We start from the raw sequence: 12,131 nt of genomic DNA on the forward strand, positions 1-12,131 counted from the left end.
GATATACAAATTGCTCTCACGCTGGCAAGAAATCATTAATAATAATGGCAATTATATTATTTAATAAAGTTTATTGACGGTAAGAAAAATTTGTATTTTGTTTTATTCCAAAAACGGACAGAACTTTCCGGTAGACCTAATATTTAAAGCACATTCACGCACAACATCCTGCGAACGGGATTTCTTCATGTGTCCCTATATTCATATATTATTAGTTTAATAAGACTTATAGAGCCTGAGAGTAATCTCGATTTATCACTAATTGTTTACTTACCAAGATTTTCAAGGATAAAAATTGGTTAGAGTTAACCGTTTTGATTGTGACGAGTCGTATTTGTCTACGAATTACGTCACTAGTGTTTGCTAGATTTATAAATGATATTATACTCGTTACAGATAAATATATATAATACATTTTTCTTATATATATATCTTCTCTATGTATGTATGTGTATATATATAAAATACATTATATATATATAACATACGCGCGCGTGATTATATTTGGACAACACCGGAACGAAAGCATACTTGTCTCGGAACGACATGTCTCGGTCGCGGAATCCAGGCCTTGTCCAGATCTTGTCGTCTCTTCCATTCGGACTCAAAAGCATCTCTCGTCCAGCTTTCTCTATCCCGCCCTCACGATCCTCTTTTATCTTTCTCTTCGTTCTTACTAAATCCTCGTCATCCACCTCGTCTCGTCTCTCGAAACACAGTCGTTTTTTGCAAACGTCGCCGAGCCCTCCTTAATCAAACTGTGCCCACCTTCGTCGTTTATTCTGTCATATCACGCGTCCATCTATCTTTGGAGAAAACGCTTTGAAATAATCATATATAAAATTAAGGTATTGCGCAATAATTTTAAAATTTTTTTATATATATACAAATTAACAATTTTTTGGAAAATTTTTATAGAGAACAATATGATCGTTTTTTTTTTAGCAAAACAAAAATTATATAACAAAGCGCTCTGAAACCTCTGCACGTGATGAAAATTTATTGTTTATTGGTGATATTTATATTCTCGGTCCCGAGATCGAGAACCGCATTTTTCCGTCGTTGCGTTCCACCGCCGCCACGTCGATTGATCACAATGAGCGTATTGTTACATGAATAAATAGCCCGCGGGAGCCTGAGAATGTTTTCTCGCGGTGGGACTACTGCGCGCCAGAGAGAGAGCTCGAGGGAGCCAGGTACAATAATTCGAAGACGAATGAGCGAGCGGGAATATTTCCGGTGGTGGCGGCGGTGTTTACTCAAGAATGACGTCGAGTGCGCGCGCGCGGATTCGAGCCGATTTTATTCCCCAAGTGTTTATTTTAAGATCGCACGTAAGCGGCTTCCGGGTCTATTAAGAGGCACATGTGCGGCTCTCTCTCTCTCTATCTCTCTCTCGACACACGACGTGCGTTAAAATCTTTTCTACCGTCTTTACGAGGGATGAAAGGCGAGCGGGAACGGCTCGAAATGAAAGCAACTCACTGTGTCTTTTGAAGCAGCCTTAAAGGACGTAGTTCGCGCAGGAGAATTCCTGGAAGGGAAGTGCGCAAACAGTTAATCTTTTTAGCGTCTAAACGTTAGACAAGACGCGGATTTTCACGGAACTGTAAGGAATAACGTGTCGCTTTGCACGCTGCAATTGCAAAGAAGAAAAGTTGGAAAAATTTATCTTTCTTGTCAATAATTAATTTTATCGTGGCAAAACATTAATGAGAAATATCGTTTTTTTTTGTTGCAGGTCACCGACACCAATGACAACGCGCCAACTTTCCAGAGCACGGCCTACTCGTTCGACGTGCCGGAGAACGTGCCGAGGGGTAGCCGCGTCGGTCAAGTCGTCGCGACGGACGCCGACGCCGAAGGTCCCAATAGCCAGTTGAGTTACGTGCTCATTTCGGATTGGGCAAACGACGTTTTCTCGCTGAATCCGAACACCGGTCTGTTCACGCTTACCGCGAGTCTCGATTACGAACAGGTTGGTACCGGGGAGAAAGTACGTACTTGGTTAAGTTATCCAGCGATCCCCTTCTTTTTGCGCACCGCGAGATGACTCGTATTTTTCTTTTATTTATTTTATTCTACATCAAAAAAAAAAAAAAAAAAAACATGCCTATCTAATTAAATAATCGCAATCACACAGTCCAGGATATGTAAAGGCGAACTGGACCAACAATAATAATGTTGAATAAAATTCCGAGGCCATGTGTGTTTACATTATCACTATAGATATGTCTGTCATAACGGATTCTAGACGCGAGAGAAGGGTTTATAGAGGCCCGTCGAGATAAAGTTTCCGCTTAGATCAGTCGGAACTAAGAGACGCGCGCACATAACGCTAAAAAGCGTCGGTTGCCCGGGGCAGCGATTATAACCACGAACACGCCTCTACATTCAAACATCCGAGCGCACCTATTATATTACCCGGTGCGGAGAGGCAACGCTAGAATTTAGGGTTTAACGCTATAACAGTCGGACAGATCGATGAACACAGACAGTCTTTAATGGTGGTCTCTCCGGTGCTACATTTCGGAGACAAGCCATACTTAGCCCATACTTTTTTGGCTACGTACGGTTTATGGAGCCGCACTTATACACCCAATAGCGTAACCGAGATTTTGTGAAATAAAAAAAAAAAAAAAAAACGCAATATTTACTGAAATAAGCTAAAAAAGATTATTGAAAAAAATCAGGAACTTAAATGGGACATGGGTTGACCGCACTGTGTGACATTTCTTTCGATTTAGTTCGTTTAGTAGCACCGGTATTTTTTTTTTTTTTTTTTTGGTTTTCAAGTTTGCATTAATCTTTGATTCTACGCAATATGTCAAATAGTAAAATTTTATATTAATTACTAGAGCAACGATATATATTATTGCAATAATGTGTGATTGACTTGTATTTCTGTTTTAAATGTTGGCGCTACGCCACTGTTTTACGCTGAACACTACACTACGTGTGTAAGAACCGAACGAGCAAGATGCCATGTTGGTGTGTTATTTCTATCAAGAAAGAGAAGCGCAGGGGAAAACAACGTAAGCGAGAGGAATGGAATAAGGGTGGCTTATAGAACCCTTCATCAACGTAATGCCCTTTCAGATACACGCCAACGTCATTACGGGGGCCGTGAAATGCGCGCATATGATGCATGTTGCGAAACGCATTGGAAACAAAGAAATAGCATGTTATCGGCTGCCCCGAAACTGACATTTTAATTCTTAAAAAACTTGTTAAACGCGTCTCAAAAAGAGGATCCGATTACTCGCCGACTACTTGCGATAGGATCAAAAATACTTTTGCAAAAAATCAAATCGCACATATCTAATACTTGACTTTTTAAAAAAATTTTTGAGTTATCACCTGTACAACCTAATAAATTGACTGTATAAACTCATAGAACAATTAAATACGTTATATAATTGTTGTCTCATAGTAACCGCAATATTTTCTTTTTGTATCTATAAGGTGCGTTATTATCTTTCTCTCTTGTTCCTTGTTATCTGTAGGTGCAACACTACATTCTTGTTGTACAAGCCACGGACGGTGGCGTGCCGGCATTGTCGTCCACGGTGACGGTCTACTGTAACGTCGTCGATCTGAACGACAACGCGCCGATCTTCGAGTCGGGACCGCACGCAACCGATATCATGGAGAACGCGACCGTTGGCACGTCCGTGCTTACCGTGACCGCCCAAGACTTGGACTACGGTGACAACGCCAAGATTGTCTACGCCGTTGCCGGCGGCGATGAAGACGGCGATTTTGGGGTGGCACCCAACGGCACCCTCTTCACGCGCCGTCCTCTCGACCGCGAACGGAAGCCACTTTACAACCTAGTGCTTAGTGCTACCGATAGCCCGCCACCGCCGATGCGGCCGTTGTCTTCTACGGTTCAGGTTGGTAACTCCCAGTTTTTGAAAAAAAAAAATGGTAATTATTTAAAAAGCGAACTTCCTCACCGATTTCAATGAGCTTGAAATATATTGTTAAGGACGTTATTCTGAACAACTTTTCTCTATACATGTTACCGCCGGTTAGCTTTAGTTTTCGAGTTATAAACAAAAAAAATTTCATAATTGAATACTAATTTTCCAACATTGTGTCGATTTCTTAAGTTAATATGTTCTTTGTATGACACGTGTAGGCAGGGGGGGCTTTGCCCCTTCCCCCTGCTCTCCCCGTCAAGAAAAAATGAAGAATTTAATTAACGAATACGACTTCCGATTACATTCGCTTCATGTCGAAATTACCAAAAAAAGCGAAGCCCCTCCCCCTGCGGGGGGGCGTAGCCTCCCTGCCTAAACACTTACAACACAAAAAAATGTACATAAAATCGAAAAATAAGAGTTTATTTATAAAACTTTTTTTGTTATTAACTTTTTAATAAACAACGAGCGACGGCTAAAACTTTTTGATTGTTACTCAGGAAGGTGTCCTTGACAAAATATGTCAAGCTCATTTGGGTGACCTTTTGTACATATTTACCAAAACAAGTATTCAATTATGAAACTTCTTTTGTTCATAACTTAAAAACTAAAGCCGACCGGCGGCAACATGTATAGGGAAAAGTTGTTCAGAATAACGTTCTTAACAACATATTTCAAGCTCATTGAAATCGGTGAGGACGTCCGCTTTCTAAATAATTACCAAAAAAATAAATAAATAAATAAATAACGAGATCGTGTATATATTTATCCGCATAAATAACAAATAAGTTTTGTACACACATAATATAAAAACATTTGTATAACATTGCTCTATCTTTTTTTTAAACTGGAAAAAAATTGTGTAATTACCTAAATGGTTTGTTGCACTCTCTCCAAATACTTCTTGACAGGTGACAGTAACGGTGCTAGACGTAAATGACATGTCACCGGAGTTTATATCGCCCACAAAGATATCGATAATCGAGAACGCGCCGAGCAACACGGTGATAATGGCAATAAAGGCCGTTGACCGAGACGAAGGTCGAAACGGATACGTAGAGTATTCACTGGAGAACGACAGTCTGCCGTTTGCTTTGGGTTCGGTAGACGGACTACTGCGCGTGTCCGGCCCTTTGGACCGCGAGCAAAGATCCAACTACATGTTGGAGATTATTGCCAAGGACCGCGGCGAGCCGCCGAGATCATCATTGACCACCGTCGTCGTCACGGTGCTCGACGAGAATGACAATTCCCCGGTGTTCGATCCCAGACAATATACCAACACCGTTGCCGAGAACGCTAGCATCGGCGCAAGCGTGTTGCAGGTGTCGGCAATGGATCGTGACGAGGGCGCGAACGGCAGAGTGCAATACAGCATCGCGATGGGGGACGACAATCGTGACTTCACGATTTCGGAAGACAGCGGCGTGATTCGAGTGGCAAAGAATCTGAATTTTGAACGCAAATCCCGATACCATCTGACAATTCGCGGAGAGGATTGCGCGGCCGAAGTCGGCGAAGCGCCGCGCGTCGACACGGCCCAAGTTACCATCACCGTGTTGGACATTAACGACAACGCGCCGGTCTTTCTTGACTCGCCCTATCTGGCGCACGTTATGGAGAATATGGTGCCTCCGAGTGACGGTTTTATAATACAGGTAATTGCAACAAATAGGTAATATAATAAATCGATTAATTTTGAAACTCAAGAGAATAGAATAAAGTTCTATTTGATTCAACACCATAGACGTAGAATATATAGACTGCGCGTTTTGGCTGAAAGGATGTCTTCATGATTGACAAAAACAACATACTTTGAACAGTAACTCTTCTCTCTGTCCATCAATGTCTGTGGTGGGATCAGGGCCTACTGTTTCATACCGCCTGTAACCTGCCATCACTCCTTAATCTCTTTCATTCCTCTTTACCCCCACTATTTTTCTATCCCCACTTTTCCACTACTATTCTATCAATCAGCGAAGACTTCTTTTTCCTCCACTACTTCGCTAGACAAAGATGAGGCTACTGTTCAACACCAGCTGTCTCTCTCAATGTTGAAGACATTTTCTTAACATGGCAGAGATAGGGAACGCGCAGTCTATATATTCTACGTCTATGTTCAACACCAACTGTATATCCAACTACATATTACATATATGGGTTGAATGTTTGTAGTTACGCTGTGAATATTTTTGGACAATTGTCGGTGTTTTACACCACTTTCGTTATTATTATCTGTTAATTTAAACGAATATACAACTTCGTGGCTTGGCGTCAGGAACCCAATCCACGGTTTTAAACCTGTTATCAAAAAGACGTAGAATAGCGTATGGACTAGCTTTATAGGTCCACTGAGCCAAAAGAGCACCAAACCAACCTGTATATCCATACTGTTTTTAATTAGATATATTTTATAACAATTCTAACGCAAAAGTTGAAACTTTTTTTGTGTTTATCAAAGGTAAAAGCGTACGATGCGGACACGCCGCCTTACAACGATCAGGTGAGATATTTTCTCAAGGAAGGCGACACGGATTTGTTTCGCATAAATGCGAGCACCGGCGACATATCGCTTCTTCGGTCGTTGGACAGAGAACTGGTGCCCGAGTATACGCTCACTCTAGTGGCCATGGATACCGGTGAGTTGTTAATTATTGTCGAAAAGATCGAAATTTAAATTAGAAGTTTTTCTTTCTCAATGATACAAGAGATCAAACAAAACAAACAAAAAACACATTGCAACGGATATTCGATATCCTCGAGGATCCTCGCGCGCGAACGAACTGCTAAATAGGCGTGTACCCGTGCAATCTACTGTACAATGGTCCGCTTTGAAAGGGTAGCTCTCCGTATTCTCCGGCGAGGATTATTTTTATAGTCACCTCGCTGTGTGTGACCGGTCTGTAAAACTGGTTGCGAATTAGTGTGAACAAAGAACTTAATTATGTGCTCAGATTGGCACGTCGGCACAGGCGAGAGAGCGACAACGCGACCGAACACGCAAAAAACAACACAACTAAAATTGTTGTGCGGTATAAATACACGACTTGTTCGATGAGATTTTTCAAACGATAAGCATTTTTTTTTCTTTTTTCTCTCTGTCAGAGAAGATAGACTTATATATTTGTTGTACAATTGCAAAAAATAATTTTTTATAGTATATAAATATAAGGACATGAAGAGCCGTTCGCAGGATGTTGTGCGTGAATGTGCTTAAATATATATATATATATATGTAATAGCTGGTCTTAATTTACAAAGTGATACTGAATCACTTGATAATGCATATTTACCGTTAGTTTAAAGATTCAGTAAACTATAAATAGTTAGTTGCTCCTTTCAATTTCATTAGATGTCTCTGGTTTCTCTCTATCTTTTTTTGTTTTTATATTTTCGACCTACTGTCATTTGCGTTACAACTGTAAGTGGAACAACATGTTCCTTTTCTCTTTCTCTTGTCATCATTGTCGTTGACGCACACTTTTTGTGAATTTAATATCTTTCTTGTTTTAATTGTGAGTAATTTGATTTTTATATTTATAATTTTTCTTCTTTGTTTTTATTTATTTTGCGTTTGATCTTACACAGGATTTACTTTCTGAAGATGATCCCAACCTGGAATCGAAACGTCAATGTTTTTTGAACATAAGGATTTTATAATAAATATACACACTGTTAACTGTGTCCAAGCTCTCATTGGCCATTTCACTTCCTAAGTTTTTTTTGAAAAAAATCGGAGCCTTTCTTATTTTTATTTTATTTTTATTTTATATATATGTATACACACATATATATTTCGAAATAATTTTTTTTCCCTCCATATAGGATGCTGGATTTGCATCACATATATATGAAAAGGACCCCGTATATCACCCTAACTAATTTTAAAATATTGCGAAAAAAACTCCTCAACCAGGAGTCGAACCTGGAATCTCCGGCTTTCCGGGCCGTCGCCTTCCCTGTTAGAGAAAAAGAAAATATGGAGGAAAAAAATTATTTCGAAATATATATGTGTATACATATATATATATATATATTTAAGCACATTCACGCACAAAATTCTGCGAACGGCTCTTCATGTTCTTATATTCATATACTATAAAAGACTTATTGAGCCTGAGAGTAATCTCTATTTATCACCAATTATTAAAAATAATTTTGTCTACATTTTAATTCTTTTTTATACATATGTATATAGACATTGTATAAGTAAACGATTATATTTAGAAATCAGCTGTATCAACTAATTCGCTAGTAAAATTATTCATATTTTTACTTGATGTGTCTCAGTTTGAACATTCATGAAATCAGTCGCTAATTCTTTATGCAAACCGTATCATCGGTCGTTCATCAAGCGACAATCTCCTAACCTAAAATGTCATCCCGCCGCCGGTAGCGGGATGCGCCGCACAGCACATAGACGAGAGCGATAGACGATGTACGCGGTGGGTTTAAGTAATGAGCGGTAATATACAAATTGGTTATAAATTTGTGGGTTGTTCGATGAGATTCTTTAAGCGATGGGAGCACACACACACGCACACACAGTTCCTCCCTCTTAAACCTTTTTTTTCTTTTCTTCTTCGTAGAAGCCGGTAGTCCTCCCTCGATCTTTCCTTGGTCTTCATCCCTCTCTTTTCTCTTCCTCTCGTCCTGCCTCCGATCGCGGTGGCTCGATGGCCCAATCGGTCCCCGGCAAGGTAGACAAGCCCAGAGTTATGACGCGCGATTATGATAATCGGTCTCGAATGCCTTCCTCTCTCTACCTCGGCACTGCACTATTCTCTTCCCCACTTCCAGTTTGACCACGGGTTTTACTCCATCTCTTCTCTCTCTCTCTCTCTTTCTCTCCTTCCCTCGTCTGCCACTTCGTTTCTCTTTACCTCACCTCGTCCACTGTCGTTCTCCCTCCTTTGCCTCACCAACCACGCGGTTCCGTGTACATTTTGGGACCTCATCTCCCTACTCCGTCAGCTCTCGACAGAGAGCTACAGAGCTATGCGTCTTTTGAGTACCGAGCGCTCTTGCACGGTATTCTGTTTTATTCATATAACGCGGCCTGTTATGCGCGCGTACTTTCTCACGTTCAGATGTACGTATTTTTGTTTCGAAACGCACAATCACAGAAAAAAAGCAGGAGAGAGTCTTACGACCCTTTCCATTTATATCTAGCAGACATAAACAGGATATTCCGTTTTTTTATTGAGAACTATATAACTCAACAATTGATTTTATTTTAAACAAATGAATGAAATAAATTCGGTTGTAGAAGCCGTTTGCAGGATGTTATGCAGAGAATGTGCTTGAAAAAATATATATATGTATACACATATACACGTCGAAATAATTTTTTTCCTCCATATAGGATGCTGGATTTGCATCACGTATATATGAAGGACCCCGAATACCCCTCTAAATAATTTTAAAATATTGCGAAAAAATGATTTTATTTTATTTTATATTACTGTTCATTAAAGTAGATTTTAAAACAAAGCTCTCATTTTTTTATGTGTGTATCTAGCATCGGGTTGGTCGAAAAGACTTTTCGTTTTTTTTTTTTTTTTTTTTTATTAAAATTTGTATTTTGTAAAATACAAAAAAAGATCAACTCAATATGTGGTCTTATCACAATGTTTGTCTATAATATATGATAAATATGGTTCTATTCTCTGTGTGTATTTTTTTTTCTATTCCTTCTCTCTTCTTCTTTTACCCTCTATTCCTTTCTTTCTCTTGTTCTCTTCGACGAGAGAGCTCTTCGCGTGATTGAACGGTGTACATACGTCCGTGCAGGCGCGTGGCCCTGGGCTACGCCAACGCTCGCCATATATATACATATATATATAGCGTACATACTCGGTGTATACTTGGCGCGCAATCAACAAAATCAGGCTCTTCCGTAGAGAATAATGACACGTTTTAGGGGGCGTAATTAAGCCGCGGTGAGACTTTTCTCTACGCGCACCGACATCGTTACTTCTCCCATTGCAATGCGTAAATCACACAAGCGGTAGCACAATGGCACCGCTAAGGATGCACGAGCGTCCAAGTTTGTATTCGTTTCTAGGATCGCTTATTATTTCCCGCTCCTTGCGCGCGCGACCTGGAAAAGTCCGTTTTCCCGTAACTCCAATTAGCTCGACATACCGCCCTTTGATCCCGAACACGGATCTCGAAAACAAGATGTCGGTCACGAAGTTATTTTTGCGAAAGAGAACTTTACACGTGCGTTCCCAAAAATAAGACGTTATGTCCCTAATAGGCACATTTGTGAAAATATCGCACAAATATGACATCATGAGTGATGACGATTTCTTGCATTTCTTCATATGCAATCATATTTCTACATATTTTAAAAATAAGGAAATGCTGATACGGCAGTTTGAAGCAAACGCTGATGTTGAAGTGTGAAGGTGAGACATGTTTATTAAAGAATATATGTAGTCTGTATAAACGTTTCGACCCTTGATTTGGGTCTTTATCAATATAAATTAATGAGCAATAGATGGATATGCGTTTATAACTGAAGTTACCAAATCGCTTCTGTGAAGATGTGTCAGTTTTCTGTGTATTTGTGACACACATATTTATAAACGCATATCCATCTATTGCTCATTAATTTATATTGATAAAGACCCAAATCAAGAGTCGAAACGTTTATACAGACTACATATATTCTTTAATAAACATTTCTCACCTTCACACTTCAACATCAGTGTTTGCTTCAAACTGCCGTATCAGCATTTCCTTATTTTGAACGAACTTGGAGCTATTCATTATCTATTATTTTAAAAATCACATAGCTAAATTTCTTTTCTCAATTATTGGACAATTTCTTTGTGAAATTAATTTTCCAAATATACCGCTAAGATGATTTGCCATATCGTTATTCTTTTGCCGAAATAGTATTTTGGAAAGTAATTTTGCAAACAACTACAAATATTTCAGAAAAGATCAATGTTTTTGCATCTATTTCCTAAAATATGTATAATTGCAAATTACACTTTTAATGCAAGATTTTGTCACATAATTTTGTAAATGGTTTCCTATCAGGGATATAGAAACTCATATTGATTCTTTGTGAATTTGTACTTTTCAAAATTGTTTCGACCAAAACTAATTGCAAAAGTGCGCGAAGCGAAGATAATAGAAAAGATAATTTATTGCTGATTGTCAAAAGCACACTTTTGACAACGAACATACACAAGCGACTTCTAAATCACTTTACAATTGTTGAGCTAGACCGCATCTCGCCAGCAATAATATTTTTGTTAAAATTATGGTCTACCTTCCGTTTGGTCCGATTTAAACCGTCATAAATGTGAGCCGCGAGAGGTTGATCGTAAATTCAACGGAATAATCGCGCCTACTGACCCAACTACGCTCGCGCGACTACGTTACGATTCGTGAAATAGCAATAAAAAAGCGCAAAAAAACCCGGGCTTAGCGCGACAGCGCGATGCATCTCGGTGCGCGAATGGCGGACTTGGTCTTTATAGCTGGTCGGCAAACAACACGGTTTGAAAACTCGCATATGCATTTCTCTCTGCGTGTCCGCAGGCTCGCCACCTCTCACCGGATCGGGCATCGTCAGGATCGTCGTGCTAGACGTGAATGACCACAGTCCCGAGTTCGCCCGGCAGGAATACAAGGCCACCGTGGTGGAGAACATGCCCGCCGGAACATGGGTCACCAAGCCCCACGCTACCGACAAGGACGAAGGACTCAATGCAAAAATAAGGTAAACCTTTTTTCACTTATATATCTTAGGCCCAACTTAAGGTATTACCCTCACGTCCCTGAGGGCGCGGGGGAGCGGAGATAGTTCTATCTCACTTCAATTGAGGAAATGGCAACGTCGCTCTTTCTCATACTAATCACAAAATCGCTCGTTTTCTGTGTTATTTTAATTATTACTGAAAAACTGTACGGTACAAGCGTCTGATTTTTCACACATATTTTCTTTATAGTTTAAAGAAGCTGTAGTAATATTTTTAGCCAAATCTGAAAATTTGAACTCTAGATATTTAAGTAAATGCACGTGATTTCCTCGTTCTTCCTATCACTTCCATGTTAAATCGTGCGAAATTCGTTTTCGATTTTGTCAAACCTGTACGGTACAGGCGTCTGATTTTTCACACATATTTTCTTTATAGTTTAAAGAAGCTGTAGTAATATTTTTAGCCAAATCTGAAAATTTGAACT

At 39.6% G+C, this 12,131-nt stretch overlaps 1 protein-coding gene across 1 annotated transcript in view; it reads left to right on the forward strand.

The window, feature by feature from the left end:
* LOC109859650 (cadherin-related tumor suppressor) overlaps positions 1 to 12,131 on the forward strand; it is a gene marked incomplete at its 5' end in the record, with an annotated part of 36,906 nt that overhangs the window by 5,026 nt on the left and 19,749 nt on the right. Inside the window, 5 exons of the mRNA XM_020438110.1 lie at positions 1,742 to 1,978; positions 3,507 to 3,896; positions 4,838 to 5,584; positions 6,388 to 6,565; positions 11,487 to 11,667. Coding sequence (XP_020293699.1) covers positions 1,742 to 1,978; positions 3,507 to 3,896; positions 4,838 to 5,584; positions 6,388 to 6,565; positions 11,487 to 11,667 — 1,733 coding nt within the window. The remainder of the gene's footprint in view (positions 1 to 1,741; positions 1,979 to 3,506; positions 3,897 to 4,837; positions 5,585 to 6,387; positions 6,566 to 11,486; positions 11,668 to 12,131) is intronic.

The sequence above is a fragment of the Pseudomyrmex gracilis genome, unplaced genomic scaffold (assembly GCF_002006095.1).
Source record: "Pseudomyrmex gracilis isolate BER0280 unplaced genomic scaffold, ASM200609v1 scaffold_274, whole genome shotgun sequence".
NCBI lineage: Eukaryota > Metazoa > Arthropoda > Insecta > Hymenoptera > Formicidae > Pseudomyrmex > Pseudomyrmex gracilis.